Here is a 22,786-nt window from a genome sequence, read left to right as displayed (position 1 = left end):
ATTAGGGCAAATGAAGGAGTCTCGGGACTAGTGGGCCCACCTCGGGTTAAGTCGAGGTGGCGGACACAAATTACGAACATTAGACTCTATGGAGTCATCCATGTAAATTTCAAAACGATTCTATCACATTTGTGCAAATTATGGATGTTCGGATAGTTTTCCAACAAAACATAAGAGTTATAATTCAATTACATTGAATGAATAGTACCTAAAATCAGACTCGGGTTTCAATGAGGGAATTGCCCCCGAGGCTCAAATCTCAACCTAGTATGTCTAGGACATGCCAAAAGAAGAAAACGGATAGCTTTACATACCTTTTTCACTTCTTACGCTCACCCAAACTCAAATCCCGTTTGCTTCAAAATCTACAATTGGTCATAGTTGCCAAATATAAGTTTCAAGCTTTTATGCATTCAAACTTAAATCCATATTTGTCTACCGAAATTTTGGCAGCATTTCCCCTATAAATTCAACATCCCCGAGACTTAGCTCGGCCATAATATCAACAACAACCACAGCAATATCAACAATATCAATAATCAACCGAAAACGCATTTCTAATACAAATAGTCTTTTTCCAACATAATGCAAATGCCTTCTATTCTTAACTTCACATTCCCAACTAACTTCAATATTTTCATATTTACTTACTAATTTGAGATCATTCAACTTAGGCCAAAAGTATTTCAAACCATATACCTAATGGTCAAAGATTCCATTCATTCCATAACCTACCTAAAATTCCTACATATGCGACAACCCTTTTTAACACACTACCTACTTATAAATTCATGATTCATTACAACCATCCACACCTCACAACTTTGTTTCCATAATATCTTACAATTATGCTAAAATGACATAATCTTCTCCAATCAATTCCAATGCCGACTTAAGCCATTTAACTTTTATTTACTTTATGAAGATCACAACAACGCATCTAACATACTAAACAACATTAATTCATTCTCATTCCACCAACCCATACCACACGGCCAACATGCCAATTTGCCAACTTTATCCAATTTTCATTCCACTTTCATTTCCAATACAAATTCCACAATAACCACAACTAAAATACAACATAAAATTCAACTCATCCTAACTATACAACATAGCACATATACGGCCACATGCACACATGCACACCCACTTTGCAAACTTCCATATTTCTATATATTCTACTCATATCCATATACTACAACACAAACAAACCTTCATAACATAAATAAAAGGGAATTAATTCTTACCTTTTCTCTTCAACTTCTTCACTTGGCCAAAGTGCGGAAACGATGAAACGGATGAATTATCTTCCGAAATAATTATACCACGTTGTAGAGGGTCCTTGAATTAGTAGGAATACCACAAGAAAATAATTTTTGGAACAAGATTTCAAAGGGTGAAATTTCTTCACCATGGCCGAATGGCCTTTATTTTTTGCTCTTCTTGCTTTTGTTTTTCTCCTTGTCTTATTTTTTCTTGAAGTTTCTAAGGATGATGATCCTTATATTAATTTGGCACATGGAAAATTCCCATGGCTTGGGCCATTATACCATGGTGGGCCACCCCTCTCTATTGGGCCTTGATTTTTTTTTTGAGCCCAATTGGTTATAAGTCTTGTTTTGTAATTCCCGAAACTAATTTCTAAAATTCCAATTTCGCCCTTAGCCTTCCCCGACGCTTCCGCGTCCACACTTCTCATAAGCAACAACATATGTATCAAATAGAATCAAAATATGACCTTATTCCTTATAAGTCACAATTATTCCAAAATTTCCGAATGTGTGAAAATACGGGATATAACATCCTCCCCCCTTTAGAACATTCGTCATCGAATGTTAAATTAGCCTTATCGGGCCTCACAAGCATGGCGGGGGAGTTTCTCTTTATGAATAGCACGCATCAGTCATCATCCGTCGATCAATATACGATTTAGAAATTCGAATTACTCGTAAGTATAGGGAACAAGCGAGGATACCTCCTCTTCATTTAGTCCTTTGCTTCCCAGGTCACTTTCTTCTCCATTATTCTTTAGAGACCTAGCTCGCAGCCATTTTCTTGCCTTTATTATTATTCTTTAAAACATATTACTGCGTACTTAGGTACACGTCGATTATCTTCGATGAGGAGAGATTCAAATCATAACATAGACATATCACAATTCGTATTGGCGAGAAGCATTTCCTTAAGGCGTCCTTCATTCTTTCCCTTTATTCTCTTGGTATGTAAATGCATTTAAGCTCGGGCCTCCAGTCAGTAGATTTCCTTTCTTAACACCTAAAAATATTATAATGCCGTTTTAAGTCTAACATAATACGTTCTCCCCCCTTTAAGGGGCTGTACCTATACCTTATCCATGTATTTTTCTTACAATCTATAACTCGATTAGCCTCGTACGAGACCTTAATGGAATCACGAGGCGATGAGAACTCTTTATCATATAGTACAAAAGCTTATCTGATAGCCGGACCTCGAATGATGTAGTTAATGCAGAAATTTATCTTTTAGTAATCATATTCTTCCTCATTGGAAGATTCGGCTAAGTTATCCCCTCTTTCACACCCGTTCCTTATCCGTCGTTCCGCTTTCTCGATATTCGCATTTCTTGATATTCACATAATTCATCGTTCCATACCATGGGTTTTCCTCTTGCCCTACACTATTACATTCCAGTTCCTTTTTACAAATAATTTCGTGCTTTGCCCGTCGGCTCCTTTTGAGGCTCTGCTTAATTACGTTTCTTACTTTTACTTTCCTAACATTTGATCTCTGTATCTTCCAGTCAATTACTCTCTTTTCTCTCCAAATATCGTTGTATTAGAATTTTCCAATGTCGACCTGTAGCAAAATCAATATCAGCTTATTTCGTAACATCTGTACCATACCTTTCGTTTTGTCTCATAAATTCTGTCCACCTAATGTCTTTCATATATTACAACACTAGCTATTAGGGTTCACCCATCGATCGACATAGTCATAAAAGGGGAGTCCTACACATACATATATATACTTCTGTCATTTCTTTTACAAGACACTTCCAATCACTTGTTCCAACTTACTATAATTTCAGAGCTGCGTTGCTCCCCTTCCTTTTCACCAATCTAATCCGTCGCAACTCACGCGACCTCTATAAAGTTGCTAGCCATTCCACATACTCTGATTTCCTTTAGATTACCCCAAATTTCCTATTTGTCTCTCATATCTATATTTGTGAAAATTTTAGTACATTTCCCAGGGGGGTCACCCATCCCGAAATTGCTGCACCCTAGCACGCTTAACCTTAAAACTTTAATGCATTTAGGTGCGCTAAAGCGGTATAATGGCATCAATCGCCCCGCACGACCTTTGTCGCGTAATTTTAGGCAAGTCGGGGTCCCGACAATTTTCAAAACGTCCTCGTAGCGGGTCCCACCCCGATCTAGAGAGGAGTCTTTCACTTTTCGACCGTATAATTACCGTGTCGCTCCTTATCTAAATCCTCAATACTTACCTTCGTCTATATGTCAAATTCTACACCGCCCACAAGTTTAAATTTTATTCCGCAAATTCCGACTCCAATCAATCGTCGGGAACTGGTAAAATATTTCTGTAAGGCTCTCTCCACCACCAGCGAAGGAAACTAAAGTCCGACAAACATTGCAGAACTTCTTAATACTTAATTCACATAATTACCTCCATATATATATAGGAGTAGTAAGCGAACCATTTAATTCCCAACTACTTGTCATACGCTTTGTAATCTTCCAATAAGGTGAAACTTAACTGCTGGACATTTTTGCCCTTCAACATAGGCTTTTCTAAAGCAAAGTGTGGTCGGAACGTATTTTGGTCCGTTTAAATAAATTGCAAATTTGTTGCTCATATATACTTTCTCAAAATAGAATTTCCCACATAAAGATGGTGCTTCTTACGAATGACATGGAGGGTATCTCTTAAATTTTTACTCCAACGTAATAGATTTACTCTATCGGTATCGACTTTCAAGACATGTTAAGAACGTACATCTCATTTTCCTTTTTATAATTTTTGGAAAAATTTGGGCAGAGGTCCCTCTGTATTTCTTACTATCCCAAAACCTACACGCAAGAAATACCAACAATGCCTCACAGGGCCAACATATATATGTACGTATCATATCGTAGCATAGCCACACAGGGCTAACAATTTCAAGTAGAAGTATAAAAATATCAAGACTTACCTCACATACATAACTCAGATGGCAACGAGCACTTTCCTATTTACTTTCCTTTTCAACCTTCAACTTTATATTTCAATCATACTTTAAATGACTTCCCCAACATACATCTTTCATACCATTGCTTACCTGTGTACTGTATAGCTCCCAATATCATCAATCACTGTCTTCTGTCGACACCGTCCTTCGGCTGAAATCAAAGGTTAGTAGGAAGTAATTCGTTTCCTACGGCTGGCTCTATCGCACGATCTAAGATCCAAAGAAAGGCAACACCCTAAATGTCCTGTAGCCTCCTGTTTATAGGTGTGGTGCACAACACACCAATGAACAAGACTACGAGACACGGCACCGCGTAGACATTCCGAGGACAAACCGCTGCGATACCACTTTTGTCACGACCAAGCTCGTGGCCGCGGCCGATGTCCTACTTGGACACCCCAAACAGACGTACATACTAATTCGTCATATTTTTATCTAACTCAAGCTTTCATATTAATTATCTCAAATAGATTAAAAGCAAATATTATCTTAAGCGGTCGCGCGTGCAAAAATTATCATATCATAGTCAGAAGGGGCAGCGGAATACACGTCGCCGAACGGTCTACACACGTATACAAAAGTACGGGCCATTTAGGCCGCGTCCAAATACGATAGATTGGCGGAATATACATCGCGATACATACACGTGTACGGACAAATGGGCCGTTTTGGCCATAGTAGTAAACGGGGCTGGCACGTAAGACACGGATTATAAACAAACGAACACACACATGACCCGTTACCCACATATATGACTACGGGCCTACAAATCAAAACGAGAAACATATGACGGGATAGGGCCCGCGTACCCCAAATAATCAAATATACAAAAGGATAACATCGCGGAGATAGGTACCCGACATATGGCTCCGGGACCAAAAGGAGCACTCGTAATAGCGAATGTGTGGCCTACGCAGGCGCATCACGAACCTCGGCCACCTGCGGGCATGAAACGCGGCCCACGAAGAAAGGGGGTCGGTACGAAAGATGTCTTCGAGTATGTAAAGCATAAAGTACAGAAATCCAAACCATAGCGAAGTGAAGGGCACGGAGAGAATACCTTGGATCAATATATACCAAACTTTGTACCGAAGACATATGTACATAATGCAAACAGAGATCATGCATAAGGCTCGGGACGTGGTCACCACTCCGACGCCGGTGCCACACGCACGCATACTCCGAGAGGTTTCAAATCTCCGTACACCCCGAACACAACATATCATATCATCAAACATATCATAAGCCATATCACGATAACTCCATAAACGGAACCCGGCCCTACATGGCGAGATCTCGGGAGCCGTAACACAAAGATCTTGTCGAATTTATCATAGTGCGCACGATCACAAACCGGCCCGGGAACCGGCGAACGATGTCATAGTATGGGCACGATCAGAGTAGTGCAGAAACTAATGCAATTTACATATCAAAATATTTATGACACTTGACATAATCATATGGTAACCCATTGGGTAAGCTAGTCAAAACAACTGATCGACACGGAGCTTATCTCACAAAAATACTTTTGAAATCGTACTTATAGTTTAAAATATAAATCAGAATATCATGGAGCAATCAAAACGTTGTTCTATAATAGCCTAAAATCATAAGCAAAGGTCTTTTCCCGACATTATACAAAGATAAGTGTATTAGGGCAAATGAAGGAGTCTCGGGACTAGTGGGCCCACCTCGGGTTAAGTCGAGGTGGCGGACACAAATTACGAACATTAGACTCTATGGAGTCATCCATGTAAATTTCAAAACGATTCTATCACATTTGTGCAAATTATGGATGTTCGGATAGTTTTCCAACAAAACATAAGAGTTATAATTCAATTACATTGAATGAATAGTACCTAAAATCAGACTCGGATTTCAATGAACAGAATTGCCCCGAGGCTCAAATCTCAACCTAGTATGTCTAGGACATGCCAAAAGAAGAAAACGGATAGCTTTACATACCTTTTTCACTTCTTACGCTCACCCAAACTCAAATCCCGTTTGCTTCAAAATCTACAATTGGTCATAGTTGCCAAATATAAGTTTCAAGCTTTTATGCATTCAAACTTAAATCCATATTTGTCTACCGAAATTTTGGCAGCATTTCCCCTATAAATTCAACATCCCCGAGACTTAGCTCGGCCATAATATCAACAACAACCACAGCAATATCAACAATATCAATAATCAACAGCATTTCTAATACAAATAGTCTTTTTCCAACATAATGCAACAACTTCTATTCTCAACTTCACATTCCCAACTAACTTCAATATTTTCATATTTACTTACTAATTTGAGATCATTCAACTTAGGCCAAAAGTATTTCAAACCATATACCTAATGGTCAAAGATTCCATTCATTCCATAACCTACCTAAAATTCCTACATATGCGACAACCCTTTTTAACACACTACCTACTTATAAATTCATGATTCATTACAACCATCCACACCTCACAACTTTGTTTCCATAATATCTTACAATTATGCTAAAATGACATAATCTTCTCCAATCAATTCCAATGCCGACTTAAGCCATTTAACTTTTATTTACTTTATGAAGATCACAACAACGCATCTAACATACTAAAAAACATTAATTCATTCTCATTCCACCAACCCATACCACACGGCCAACATGCCAATTTGCCAACTTTATCCAATTTTCATTCCACTTTCATTTCCAATACAAATTCCACAATAACCACAACTAAAATACAACATAAAATTCAACTCATCCTAACTATACAACATAGCACATATACGGCCACATGCACACATGCACACCCACTTTGCAAACTTCCATATTTCTATATATTCTACTCATATCCATATACTACAACACAAACAAACCTTCATAACATAAATAAAAGGGAATTAATTCTTACCTTTTCTCTTCAACTTCTTCACTTGGCCAAAGTGCGGAAACGATGAAACGGATGGATTATCTTCCGAAATAATTATACCACGTTGTAGAGGGTCCTTGAATTAGTAGGAATACTACAAGAAAATAATTTTTGGAACAAGATTTCAAAGGGTGAAAATTTTTCACCATGGCCGAATGGCCCTTAGTTTTTGCTCTTCATGTTTTGATTCTCTCCTTTTCTTATTTTTTCTTGAAGTTTCTAAGGATGATGATCCTTATATTAATTTGGCACATGGAAAATTCCCATGGCTTGGGCCATTATACCATGGCCGGCCACCCCTCTCTATTGGGCCTTGATTTTTTTTTTTAGCCCAATTGGTTATAAGTCTTGTTTTGTAATTCCCGAAACTAATTTCCAAAATTCCAATTTCGCCCTTAGCCTTCCCCGACGCTTCCGCGTCCACACTTCTCATAAGCAACAACATATGTATCAAATAGAATCAAAATATGACCTTATTCCTTATAAGTCACAATTATTCCAAAATTTCCGAATGTGTGAAAATACGGGATATAACATTGTTCCTCTACGAGAAGATATGGTTGTAATGATAATGATGATGATGTGCTTTTATTTATGTACTCTTGTATATGTATATATGTAGTCATGTGTGACATCGAGTCTCGAAGGGGCCGGGTATGGATACTACCTAGTCTTGAAAGGGCACCGAGTTCCGAAAGGGCCGGGTACGAATACTACCAAGCGTTACTGTGGCCGGGTACAGATATTATCGAACCTTACTATGGTCGGGTACTGATAATACCGAGCCTATATGGCCGGGTACAATATTGTATTGTATTGTTTTGTATGGTATTGTATAGGTAGGCACGTGGATGTATGAAATGTTCCTCTAGAGAAGGGTAAGTAAGTATGACGAAGGTCTTTAAAGGTATTATGAGATATAAACGGTTCTTTTTTCTTCCGTTATTTTTCGTGCTTTTATCATGTTGCTATTCATGCCTTACATACTCCGTACACTATTCGTACTGATGTCCCTTCTTGTGGACGCTGCGTTCATGCCTGCAGGAAAGCAGGGAAACGGATCAGATCCTTAGGAGCCCCATCAGTGAAATCTCAGAGGCGCTCCAGTTGTTCGGGGCCGCATATATTGGTACTACTCTTTTGTATACACACTTGGGTATGGCAGAGTCCTGACCCATCTTATGGATTCATGTAATCTATTTAGAGGCTCGTAGACAGACGTATGTAGTTACATGTTCCCTAACTTTATCAGTCCTTATTGTTGTATAATATTTTGGTAAGTTTTGTTGACATATGCTTATGAGCATTGCTTTTTATGATCGTACTAAGTAAGATATTCACGGGTTGTCTATGTGTCCCACTTAGTAATGAGAATGGAATGTCATATCAGAGGTGCTTGGTAGGCTAGTACTGGGTACCCGTTATGGCTCTCTAGTTGGGTCGTGACATAGGTTGGGAACCACGTTAAGATGATGAGCATAGGAATATGTTCTAAGGATTTTTATATCAAGAAGAACAAAGGTTCATAATTTTGGAACTTATGAAATTTGAGATACCCATTTGTGATTCTAGACAAGGATCTTTAATGAGAGTCAATGTTAGGAGAATGAATGGAAGAGGTTAGGGGGATAACCTTTCCCATGGAAGTATCATTTTTGGCCCCAGAATTACTCCAAAGGAGGCTGGACCCTCTAGGGTTTTGAGAAATGAAGCCAATTCCCGAAATGTCACTTAAATAGGTGGAACCACTATATGTGACCGCTGGGGCGGTCTCGTCACCGCTTCGGCAGTACCACTTCTGCGTCAAAGGCATCGCTGGGGCAGTCAATGAGGATTTTTTGCAATGCCGCTTTTGCGGCAGACAAGCCGCTACTGCGGCACCGCTGGGGCGACCTGGATGGCGCTGAAGCGGCCAACACTGGGCTCGCTGGCCCCGATCTAATTCTTCACGCGCAACTCATACGATTTCTCGATCGAGTTAACAGTTCCCCAGTCGCAAGGGAAGGCTCAAGCATGTCTTCAGGAGCCGGTGATACGAATATTTTGAAATTCACCGTAACGACGGAATGGGTCATTACAACAAATTGCCAAACTTCTATAAAACAGCAACAACTTTAAACAACACCAACATGATATATAAGATCTGAAAATATATTACTGATGTTACAGTAATCTGCGAACTAAAATGAGCATCAAACCCCTTTCCATCTAATCTTAGTATCAAGCAACAACATTATGAGTCAAGTATCTATCTAGACCCCAATATAACAAATTCACAATGTACAGAACCTATTTTAACAGTTTCAAATTAGTCTTCCAAAAGTCAAACAATCTCTAGAAGACCACTTAAAGCTAAATCAGACAAGCAGTCTAGGGAAATATATATCAGTAGACTCTTTTAAGAGTAAAAATCAAGACTTAGATTCATTTTTAGGACCTGTTCTTATCATGTGATCATTTTAAAGCCATTTTAAAGCATCATCTATGCTAGGCCTGGTTTCCCGATAATTAATCAAAGAGAAAAGGTCTATTTATACCCTTTGGAACAGCTTTAGTAAAGAGCCTAAACCATAAGCATCACGTATTCATTTTTTGTTCAAAACTAGCGCATTCATGAGATTAATGACTTCAAATGATCCTAACACAATTAATATGAGGCTAAAATGGACACAGAATCGTCAAGGACTCAACAAAACCCATAGAAAAATAGAAAACAAAGCTTTATAAACTCTGAAATGATCAATGAAACAACTATGGTCTAAAACTAACCTTTCTATCTCATTTTAAACCTATTTGAACCTTATAATGCTAATATTATAGAACCATAACATGATAAGCATCAATGAAACTGTAAACCAGAAAAAAAAAACCTTTGTATCCACACAAAACACCCTTAAGTAAACATTCATACTAAGTTCTACCAAAAACAAGCTTGGAACATCATTAAGGAACTATAACCAAGTTAAATGCATAAAAACAAACTAGAAATGAGTATGAAATGAACTGAAATAGAATTTTACCTTTTTGTAGGGCAACCAAAAGATCAAAGAGGAGGGGTTGGATCAACACACTTCAACACCAACACTTATCCTTTGAAAAAAAAAAAACCCCTTTGTTTTTGATTCTTTGCTATATGATATGGTATATGAACATAATATGTGTATAGTATTTGTATATTGGTAATCTCAGTATCTATATGTAGTATAATTTAATATCTATAATAGGATTATAGTAATGAAAATCCAGAACTTCCCTTTTTTTTTTCTCTAAAATTTTTCAGAAAAAAAGAGAGATCCCCTTTTGTGTCACCAAACCCCTCCATTTATAGCACAAAATGGGGGGTGAGCGTCAAACATAGAAGGTTCCCCCCCAATTTCAAACCCTATCCTAAAACCAATTCAAATTCAATAAAAACAAAACGAATTTCCCACAATTTTGTACTAATTCGTACTGCATCCAATCAGAAATCAACAATACAACAAACTGTACCCTAAAATTCAAATAAAAATCTAATAAATCAGCCAAATAATGGAATAGTACACTTAGTCATCAAATAAAACAAAATGCAACGTATTTTAACGGTACGATCGTACCCAAACAGATAAGAATCCCAAACCTAGTACTCGAATTTTGGAAGGGTCCTATGGGAAATTAACCTAGGTCCTTCACATTTTGTGCGTAGTGTACAAGTTGGCTAGAGGCTCAAGGCCTCGCCCATGGCTACTACGCATGTGAAGATCAGCCCAGAACCACCGTGGATTGGCCACACAAAGGAAACCCTAAACCATCTTAAAAAATCGCCTGAGGAGGAGAGGGTGGTCGGGCAAAAAGAAATAAAAGAGTGGGGGTGGAAATTTATTAAAAATAAACTTTCACCCTTTATTTTTGTACACTCCACCCCCCCCCCCCTCAAAATTTTTAAAAGTTTTAAATTAACCCTCCTCTCAATTTAAATCAAATAATGACTAAGTAATATAAATACATATATAACTAAATAAAATAGTTATTTTAGGATAATTTAAGATTTAAAACTCGCAAATTTAAAATATTAGCTTCAAAACGAGCTTAATAATGATATAGTTCCGGAGAATATTTGAAGATGTGAAAAATGCAGTCAAAATGAGCTGTAACTCATACGTCGTCTTTAATTATCAATTTTCCCGAATTAGACGGAGCAAGACACTTATTTTCTTTTTGATTATATTTATGAAAGTAAATAACTCGTATTTTCTTGAAATTATCAATTTTTACCGAATAATAATTAAATGTCAATTTTTGCAATTCTCTCGGGATTTTGGAATTTTAATTTTCTGAGGGTACATTCTTGCTCCGTCTTTGACTTGGGAATTTTTAAAATTAAAATACGCGACTTATGTGGTTAAAATTAGGTGTCAACAAGCATATCACTATTGAATCATCGCCTATGGTGAAGCACCTAAGCACACATCCGTCAAGTCTCTATTATTTCCTCAAGTAACCACAACTGAATACAACCAACAATTCCAATCAATCGACGTAAAATGTGATGAAAATCAGGTAGACTCAAATATTAGATCATCGCAAAAATCGAGGAATTCCACTGGTTAAAAGGAATAGAGAAGCTCAACTATTCAAGTCATAAGCCTAGATGGGGCCACTAATCCACAATGCTATCAAGTCAAATAATTGATCTTTACCACAAGAAGAATCCATCCATGAACGACAAGAATCAATAATAAAAGTGTCATACGATGTCGTGGATGAAATGTAATGATATGCAATGCAATGCTATGCAGGTCATGCAATGCAATGACCAGTATCTCAACCTGTACACATATTCTCTGGATGGAATCTCGACGTCTCGGCAGTCATGACCCGCAGGGGACCCATGGCTTTCATATACCACTCGCTCCGAAACAGATCTTGGATAACGAGTACACATACCTTCCGCTCCGGAACAAACCTCTGATCACGGATTCACATACCTTTTGATCCAGAATAGACCTTAGATCACGGATTCACATCATACTTTCATCAAAAGTGTCACATTTTCTTTCATAGTTACCATAAATGTTTCATCATAGGTACCATATTTCTCCAATCAAATCATTTCCAAACCATTTCCATCATGTATGAGTGAATGAATGCAATAATGCTAAATCAACGCAGTTGTCACGACCCAACTGGAGGGCCATGACGGGTACCAGAGCTAACCTACCGAACACCTCTTAGCATACTTCTCATTATCATTCGAGGTGGACTATGAAAGATAACTTATGAATATCATGATCTAAAAGAGCTTAAATCCGCAAAAATAATAGCACGTCTATATGATTATCATCAACTAAGCCCATATATATATATAGGTATACAAGCCGAAAAGGCTGCAAGAAATGATAAACAGGAAATGAACCGATAAGGTTATAGGACCTCTAACTACACACATCTGTCTACGAGCCTCTACAAGGAGTGCATAACATCACAAGGACGGGACAAGACCCTGCCATGCCCATACGTACACAAAAGAATAGTACCACTAGACTGTAACTCCGACGCAAATGGAGTGCTCCTGAGAGATAGCTGATGAAGCACCTAAGAATCTGATCCGTCCCCCTGCCTACCTGCGAGCATGAACGCAACGTCCATAAATAAAATAACGTCAGTACGAATAATGTACTGAGTATGTAAGGCATGAAGCATAATACAATAAACATACGTCATAAGAGGAGAAGATAAGAATATAACCTAGGACCTTGAATTATCGAAGTACTCTTAGTATACACATACGTATACATCGACTATTATACTCTAGAAACTTCAACTACATTCATATGTAATGCTATAGCTTGATTATCTTAACGTTATCTGGCCCTGTGTTGCAGAACGTGCAACCCGATCCATATATAATGTATATATTGCAGAACGAGCAACCCGATCCAAGTATAATGTATATGTTGCGAAACTTGCAACCCAATCCATATATGATGTATATGTTGTGGAATGTGCAACCTGATCTATATATAATGTTATATTGTCCATTCTCAACTTATATAAAGTACTATCACATTTCTATTTAACTTTTAAATGTCGAATGTATACTAGGTGCTTATAAGTCCCGCGAGAAGTATACCATAGTGCCCAGAAAGTTATCTGATTAACTATACCTTATACGAGAGCCAAATCCTACATTTGTTTCATAAACGACAACATTTCAATTAAGGTATGTATTTGAATTCACTTGAATAACACCAGGTAATTCTATGCCCCAACTATCGTCGTATACCTTATGTCATCCTGGAACATACTAGCAACTTATCTGAACTACAAAAGACGTACAAAATGACTCTTCATTATGCTTACGAGCTCTACTATCAAGGAGTGAATAAGAATCAAGGACGTTCTCGATTATTATGAATATAATCAAGCTTAAGACTTTTATTACATCTAACTTACATCAAAGACATGCCAAAAGAAGGAAAAGGATAGCCTTCACATACCTTTACGTCTCCTTAACTACTTAATATTCTCCTCCCAAGCTTGCAAATCTACATTCAAGAGGATAAATACTAAGGTTAAATCTTGAAAACATTCTTAAGTTCAAACTAGTGTAATTAATGAGCTAGCAAAATTTGGGCAGCACTTCCCCTATTTTATCGACTTCCACCAAATTACAAAACAACTCCCAACAAACAATAATAACATCCACAATACCATACTCAAGAAATTATATTCAATTTAATCTCAAATTTATCCAAACTCCCTTTTCAAGTTCACCCCATAGTCATCATCTTCACTTCAACACTTTATAACTTCTCTTCTATGATTCTTTCCTCTCCAAAACTTGCGAGTCCTTTAAATCAACTTAATCATGTAAATAATAGGAAAAACATACCTTATAATTAAAGAACTTCACCTTACTCAACTCTTTCCAAGATCAAGTTCATCACCACCTTGAAGAGAAACAAGAACAATCACCTTTCATGGATTATCTTTGAGGTTTTGATATTGATTTTCTCGCTTGATGATATGGAAAGGTTTGGACTGTTATGGAACCTTCAAGAACTGTCAAGAAATTTCTAGAAGTGTGGGGAAATAAGTGTGGGAGGTTGATATGAAAATGGAATCTTTTGGGATTTAAAAAGGTGCCAAAGTCGCCCCCCCCCCCCCCCCCACCCACATCAATTTGCGGTGGAGATGCGGCTCAGCATATTGGATATGCGGCCGCATCTCCCCTCCTCTCCTTAGGTAGGAGTTTGGGTAGTTAAGGCTGCCAATTTGGTGAGTTTACGGCCAGTTTGATGCACAGCAAACTCAGTTTGCGGCCGCAAACTGGACCACAAACTTCGATCTTCGCGAAAACACGTTCTTTTCGATTCGTTTGACCTCCAATCCTTATGGAACCTTCTTGGCACTTGTATAAAAATTCATTAGCCATCCAAGGGGCTCTATATCTCCCCCTTAAGGAAATACTAAGCAATATATAACTCAAATGATACGAAATCTTCCCAAAACATAACTCAAACTCCAATTTCTTTAACGAACTTACTTTCACCGATTCATTTAACTCCGAAACCTTAAGGTACACACTTAAAATTATCAAATATCCTTCTTAACCTTAAAAGAGCTTCATGTCCACTTTAGGCTTGCATTAGTTCACTCATAATACAAACGACATGAAATTTCCAAGGTGTTACAGCAGTCAACGCCAATGAACCTGCTATAGAAGTCACAAACACTATAAGCCACATCAGGACTTATATAAATCACATCAACTATGGAAATGGAATCAACAATCTAGTTGCAATCACCAAAGTGAATCTATCATATACTTTACTTCCAAACATAACAAGTACACCATAAGTCACAATGCATAAAATAACGGCGACTAGCCCACATAATCAAAAGTCATACCAACCTAAGAGTATATCCATCCCAACATCATGTATGAAGATCTAATCATGCTTTCTCTCATAAATTCTACGCATACATATGTTTCACTAATCAAAGTCTAACTGAAGTAAATCGTAACCTACCTCGATGCCGAACAGGTGCCACGAACTATTCCTCTTGAGCCTTTCCTTTCCTTTATAGAGAGCCTCGGAATGTTATCAAATATGAATACTACATTAAAATACGAATCTATGGATACTCATTTTGTCATACTTTTACCCGGAACCCAAAAATGGATCTAAAATAGCCAAACCTGAGCCCTAAGGGAAAAACTGTGATTTCATTTAAAAATCGGGTTCAATATAGTCAAAATAGTACTCTACAAGTCTTAACGAGTCTAATGATACCATATTGCTATACTTTAATTCGAAATCCAAAAACGAACTTAAAAAGGTGACTCCGAGCCCGAAAGGGAAAAACTGAAATTTTATTTCAAAATTGGTTTATCCATAGTTTAGTTATTCTAAATCCATAAAACCCATTCAAAAAGCTTTCATCTTGATCCTCAAATCCATGGTTTACCACTTTTCAACTTTTGGGTTTAAAACCCTAATTTTCCCCAACCAAACACGGATAAAAACGATAACCAACAAAAATAATCATGGGGAAACACCAAAATAAATGTTATATAATTACCCCCTAGTTGATACGAGAACAACGCCGCAAAAATCACCTCAAACGGAGCTCTAGAACTCAAATTATGCTCAAAATACTAAATATTTTGGACTGGTCTATTTATACACTGTCCAGGCATTTTCCTTCTTAGCGATTGCAACACATGGTCTCATGCCTTCTTCGTGATCGCGACACTTTCCAGGCATTTTCCTTCTTCGCAATCGCGAAGGCTTTTTTTTTTTTTTCACCACCAGAAAACTAGCAGTGAAATATTTTAGCAAAATGGCCATATTTCCCTCATACGCTGGCAAAATGCGGCGATTCTTGTTTATATAGTTCTGAAATTACGATATGGATCTGAAAGTTCAATTGAAACACAAATCAAAGGTAGTTTGATCAATATGGTATTCTCTTTTGCTCAAAACGACGTCGAAATTGAAAACAAGCATCATACAACCCAAACGCATCCAAAACTCATCAGAATTTAATCAAAATTTGTGGACAAGTTCAAAATCATCATACGAGCCTATTTGAACTCTCAAAACATCCAAATGAGACCGTCTTGAACCGATCTTGGCCGAGGTCAATTCCAAATCATCTCAAAAACTAGTTTCTGAACCAGCCACCTATATCACTCCCGAACCTCTCGGGAACCAAACCAACGACTCGACTAATTCATAAATCACATTTCGGACCTAATGGAACTGTCAAAATTTGATTACAGACTTATTTACCAAAAAATAAACTTTTCAAACTTAGAACTTCAAAATTCAAAAACTTAGATTTTCTTCTTCGATTCTCATCGAATTAGCTCGGGAATAGCGCCACTGATCCCGACAAGCCAAAACCATTAATGCGAAGCTAATGAAAACAACAAATTTTGAATCCGGGTCTTATTTCTTCCCGTTACCATCTTTTGACCATAAATAGGCATATTTAATTCTAAAATCGATTTAATTGTCTAAAACAAAAACAAAAAAAAAATGAATTCTAAAATTAGCCTCGTCAATTCCTACAGGTCATAAATGATATTTTAAATCTATTGGAATTTCAGATCGCCAATCAGAGCATGTTTCCCATAATAAACAATTTCTTCGAATAGTTAAATGTCGAAATTTCCAAAGTGAAACCTTCTCCCAAAGTGAACTAAATGACATCCATTTGACTTCAAATTTTGCAAGAAAGTCAAAAACCCTGAGATGGAACTATGAGAAGGGGTATCTTGGGGAAAAGAGGCTTAAAACTCAAAAACGACCAGACGGGTCGTTATACTCTCAAACTCTCTATTCATAATTTGTGTACTACGTTGGTGAACATTGTTCTTATATTGTAATATATCCAATTGTACGAGGGTAGAACAATCATCTCCATCTTGCAATCAACTGAACGTTCTAACCCTTAGTGGATTTAGGCGAGGCGAAGATCTAAAATCTCACATTTGTGGTGCGCATGTGATATAGGTTATGCATCCACAAAACAATGTATGAGGGACCTGATTGTGTACCAGTTCCCTGATGCAGTGTAATAAGTAAATAACATAGGATATTATCATGGAAAACTCCTTGCTCAAAGGATTAAAAATCACGACCTACCACGTAGGATTTCAACTCCGCTACACTGAGCAACTTCAGATTACAACTCTTGCAATCAAGAAATTAACTCACATAATCCGTCCACCCTTACAGTACCCCTACTGCAGGTAACTCTTGACTACCTCTAGCCAAGCCACTAATACACCTAGACTAACTCTAGCCTAGTGTACCACTCAAACGCTTGTGAAGATTCATTTCCTACAAGCAACCTTTGAGAGTTCAACACTATTTGACTACCTCCAGCCAAACACTCTAATACGCCTTGACTAACTCTAGCCAAGGGTAGCACTCAATATAATGAAGGTAAACTACCTATGCAAAACTACTGAGAATTCAGAGTACCTACAGCAGCTTCCGTTTGAGAAGAGTAGATTTACAAGTTTAAGAGAAAAAGGGCATAAACTTAACACTCCTATGACTTAACACAGCTTTAGCTGTAGAAGAACTGGTCTTTGGATTTGTTGAGGGTTTGTTCTTGAACACACCTTGCTGTGTGAAGACTTGCACTTTTAGACACAACAATTTCTAGATTTTGCAAGAATCAAATCTTTACTTTAGCATGATGTTTGAATATGTAGAGAAAGAGTGAAGCTGACAGCCCCTAAAGCAACTCTGCTGCTGTATGCTGCTCTGTTGTATTGCTATAGTGGCAGCAGCTTTATAGCTGTAGAGGTGACTATGTGACACTTCAGGAGACCTAGTCTTTCTATCATGGTAAATGGTTCCTCGAGTAGGTTTGTCAAGTTATCGAAACATCAAAACATAAGCTAGCATGGCTTATCAATTTTCTCCTTTTTGATGATGACAAACACATAAGTTGTATTCCCCCTGAGGACTAGATTCCCACTTGTTCTCCCTAAGGACCAGGCCATAGTAGCAACCAAAGCAATCCCATCAATTGTACACATATCACCGAGCAATAACTGATGATCAGTCCTATCACAGAACTATGATCAATCCAATCCCTACCTACTGATTATTCCCCCTTTTGGTATCATAAAAAAGATGAACTAGTCAGTAAACTAATCAACTCAGAGCCACAAAAACAACTTAGCATGACATGTAAGAGAACTAGTCAAGCAAATAATCAAGGAAGGCATAGTAGGCAGGTCAGAAGGTGTATGAAAATATAGATTGTCATAGGTGCCAATTGTCAAATCAAAACAAAAAATAGGGAGGAGAGATGTTGACATAAGGAAACTGAGAAAACTGGAGATCTTAGGAGCATTGAGGCAGAGCAGTTAGAAGTTTATCCATGCGTTCACTATGGACACACTGATCTTAGAGCATTTGGTCCTTGAGCTCATCTACTTTTTGCGTCAATTTTTCATTTTCTGCTTTAAGCTTCTCAATCTCACTTCTTGAAGCTTATAAAGAACTTTGAGAGCCAGTAGCTTTCTCTTTCTTAGCAAGTTGCGCCTGAAGAAGAGAATTCTCGGCCTTGATTTTTTGCAATTCAGCAGTGATCCTCTCCTATGCCTCAAGCAGAGTTGAGATTGTGAAAGTACCTCCAATGCCATCTTTCCTCAGTACACTATCACATTCTTCTAATGTGTCCATGGATAACATATGCTTCTTGGATCCCTTTGTAGCTTTGTCAGTCTTAACCTTGAAGTGTGCAAACACTTTGGTTAGAAAGAATCTGTATGGAAGCTCATGTTTTCTGTCTGGCGCATTCACCACTTTGATTATGTGCTTAATCATGATTGTAGGAAGTTTTATGGATAGGAAATTAGCCAATGCCTCTATAAGCACGAGGTCTGCAATGGAGGCGATGGTGCGACCCTCAGTCCTGGGAAGCAGTACTTTGTTGACTAGTTAAAACAAAAGTTGGTACTCTAGTTTTAGCTCTTTCTTGTTGAGTCCTGCCCTTGCACGTGCATCTTTTACTACCTCATTGGCAATCATGATTTTGAAGTTGCTTGAAGCTTTCATTTTGCCTTCAATAGCTCTCATTCCTTTTGTGGGAACTTCCAGAATTGCTCCAAGTACCTCTTTAGTCAACTCGAGTCTAGTTTTGCTGACCGATGAAAAGAGAGTGCCATGGTTGTTTGAGTAGTGGAGTTTTTCAAAGAACTTAGCCACCTATGCTTCGTAGACACTTGGAAATGCTGGAACAAACAGATGGCCCTATATCTGAAACTCAATGATTTCAAGCAGTCCTCTGATTCCAAAGTTGTCAGCGATCTCAGGATCAAACACCCTATCCAAAGAACACCTTTTGTTTCTTCAGATTTTCTCTCCTTTTCTTTTCATTTTGAGTCACAGTTTTATCCATCCTTTGCTTCTTTAAGGAGCATGACACCTAATTATTTTTGTTTTTTCTTCTTTTTAAAAGTTTGGATTCCTCTATTGACTTGTCACCCTCAACCTAAGTGACTCTTTTTTCACCCCTCTTTCTCTTTTTTAGAGTTTTTCCTCTCAAGAGGAGAATCGCCCCTTTCTTTCTCTAAATCTTCATCAGCGTCATTTGCAGGTGTAGTTTCCACATCTATCGACTCTACTTCATCGATCAGACCAATTTTTACTAGAGAACTTCTGGTCCTTTTGGTACCTTTTGCTTTATTTTCCTTAAGAGTTGATTCTAGAGCCATTTTTTCAGCCTTTTTCCTTAGTCTGGTTCTAGGAGTTGTTCGAGTAGATGAATACTTTACTGTGGATGCAGATTTACTCCTAGATAGTTTTCTCATCCCAAAGGCAAGTGGTACCTCGTCTTCATCAGATTCATCTTTATGAGCATTGTGACCGTGATTCCTTTCAGGGGAAATTTCGGCCAAAGGTACAACATCATAGGATGCAGGTTTAGAGCTAATGACTAAGTCTAAGTTTGCACTGGACAAATCTGGTGCCTTATCATTCACAAAAATTGTCCTGAATTCGAATTCAGACTCTTCTTGTGTTGAGGGAACAAGTGTCTCCTTTACTTCTTTTGAAGGCCTTACACCCCTTAATTCACTCAAGGTGTTTGCAAAATCTTCCATGAGAGTCGCATCCCTATCCAACTCACTAGATCGATTCTGACCTATCCCAGAAATGGTTCCATCATTCTTCTACTTCTTTATGACATTCAGAGGAAGGAGAGTTACCTTTTGTGCATTACTGGCTTCTTCAGTTTCTTTGTTGATTTCTGCAGATTGCTCCCTATTGTCACTCACAGTCTTTTCCTCATGCATGACTTGCGAGACTAGGTTTTTGTTACTTTGACTTGACTTTTCTATTTTCTCAATGGATTGACTAGTAAGTTCTACTCCATTGTCTTGTCCTTACATCTCATCAGTATTCTGGAAGTATCTTGAGATAGATATGATATGCTCGCTACTAACAGAGTCGGGTTTTTCAACAGGGTCTGATATCTTTGATTGAGGTACTGATGTTTTGGGGTTGCAACTTGTGACAGGAGACTCAGAAGAAGTGATGATGGGATTTTGATCTAAGAGAGTTTGGGGTTTTTGGGAAGAAGTAGGCTGGTTCGATTCGGATGAATTTTTGGCTTTGGACGGTGAGGAGGCAGGGTTTGTTTCAACAGGGTCTTGAGTGGTGACTTCTTCATTAGACATTATAAGATTTGATTGGAAAGGATGAACAAGGCTCTACAAAAGAGGGGGAGAGAGAGAGAGAGAGAGCAGGTTTGAAGTTTGAGAAGGAGAAGTATGGAATGAGTTGAGATTTTGATTTCAAGTAAGAGAGGAAAGGTGGAATTTTATTTTAAGGGTATTTGATTTTGTAGAGTGATGATTGGTTGGGTTGCGAACCATTTGATCGAAACGGTTTAGAAGAGGTGTAACACCTTCAGGAGTTTTTTTTTCTTCAAAAAAGTCTTGGTGACTTGGCACTTAAATGGCAATTTCAATTTCATACAGGTGCTGAAGAGACTACTAACCTGAGTTATAGAGACCAGATCTCTTAGAGATCAGGGCAGATACTATCTCCTCTTGTCATTGCCATTGTAGAAAGTAAGGAGCTTCTTCTAGAATTGCTGTCTGATCAGTGTTAGCAACATGGTCATTCATACTGTATAGAATTTTTGCCTCGTTGAATAAGTTCATGCACTCTGCAATTGTGCCCAGGGATATTACACTTTCTTGAGAGGCAGGAGGGATCATGTTCATTTCAACACGGTATCTTTGATCACATATCTTCTTCAGTAGTTTTCATTTTCAAAAACATGGCAAGGTGTCGTTCAAGCACACAATTTCCTTAGGAACCCTTGAGTGAGAAGACTTTTCTTCATTTATCAAAGGATAATCAAAGTTTCATGTATTGCCTTTTGACTGTCATCTTCTAACTCAAGTCTTTTGGCTGGAATACTAACTCCAATCGGGAACCCATGCAGAATTGGGTCCCTTGGAGTGGTGAATATGATGAACTAGGCTTCCTCTTCTCCATTCAAGAAGGTCTTCTCCCTCCTGGTGAGGACCAGGTCCTTTCTTTGTTGTCTTTTATTTAGTGGTATCCTCATACCTCTTCATCTTAGTTATAGGATCCACTTTGGTTTGCTCAAAATAGTTCTCATATTCATTCTGAGCTTTGATTGCTATCTCCTTTCCTTCAATAGGTGTATTCATCAGTTCTTTGATATGGCTGTTTAGAAGAAAGTTTTCTTTAGTAACTTTCTCAACTTCCTCTTGTAGATGTACGATAAAAACGACCATATCATTCGTTTCTTGTTCTGTGTTGTCAAGTTTCTCAGTTAGCTCCTCCTTTTCTTTAGTGAGTCCATAAAGCTCATTTATCAAATCTTTTACCAAGAAGATTAGCCTTTTTGTAGGAGTGACCTTCCAGTTTGGTTTGATCATCAAGAGGGTTTTTCACCTTTTCTTTGGTTTTATTTTGAGCACAAGGGTTCTTTAAGAGACTGGGATTCGAATCACTCGTTCAGGATTTGTTGTTGGCCCCAGACTTGGGTGCATCACTTGAGTCCGCTTCGTCTTCAGATTCCCTCATCGAGTCTCTCCATGCGGTAAGAGCCTACCTCACCAAGTTTTCAGCTTCCTCTTTTCTTCTGAGCCTTTTATCGAGCACCAGATTTCTTGTAGCTATCTTGTTAGAGTTGTCCTTGGGATTTTCATTGTGGCTTTTCTTTTTCAGGGACTTAGCACTTCTTCGAACAATTCTTTGGAATTTGTGAGTGAAATATGCTATTTCTAGTTCTTCATCAGCATTTGACTCATTTCTTCCCTCAACATTCAAATTCTTTCTCTTCTCTTCTTTGTTTAGTAGAGCAACCATGTTGAAGATCCTTTCTTGGTGTTAACCTTTTAGAAAAAACCGACTCTGATACCAATTGATAAAGGCTATGCGTCCACCAAACAATATATGAGGGACTTGGTTGTGTACCAGTTCCCTGATGCAGTGTAGTAAGTAAATAACACAGGATATTATCGTGGAAAACTCCTTGCTCAAGGGATTAAAAACCATGGCCCACCACGTAGGATTTCAACTCCACTACGCCGAGCAACTTCAAATTACAACTCTTGCAATCTAGGAATTAACTCACATAATCC

At 38.0% G+C, this 22,786-nt stretch overlaps 1 protein-coding gene across 1 annotated transcript in view; it reads right to left on the bottom strand.

Moving 5' to 3' along the window:
• LOC132061579 (uncharacterized) overlaps positions 1 to 19,560 on the bottom strand; it is a 25,266-nt gene extending 5,706 nt beyond the window's left edge. Inside the window, exons 1-3 of the mRNA XM_059454360.1 lie at positions 19,501 to 19,560; positions 19,120 to 19,367; positions 18,791 to 19,074 (exon numbers count right to left, since the gene is read on the bottom strand). Of these exons, the coding sequence (XP_059310343.1) occupies positions 18,791 to 19,074; positions 19,120 to 19,367; positions 19,501 to 19,560 (592 nt within the window). The remainder of the gene's footprint in view (positions 1 to 18,790; positions 19,075 to 19,119; positions 19,368 to 19,500) is intronic.
• Between the last annotated feature and the right edge of the window lie 3,226 nt (positions 19,561 to 22,786).

The sequence above is a fragment of the Lycium ferocissimum genome, chromosome 6, assembly GCF_029784015.1.
Source record: "Lycium ferocissimum isolate CSIRO_LF1 chromosome 6, AGI_CSIRO_Lferr_CH_V1, whole genome shotgun sequence".
Classification (NCBI taxonomy): Eukaryota; Viridiplantae; Streptophyta; class Magnoliopsida; order Solanales; family Solanaceae; genus Lycium; species Lycium ferocissimum.
Note: the sequence above shows the minus strand (reverse complement) of the source record. Positions and strands in the feature narration are given on the sequence as shown.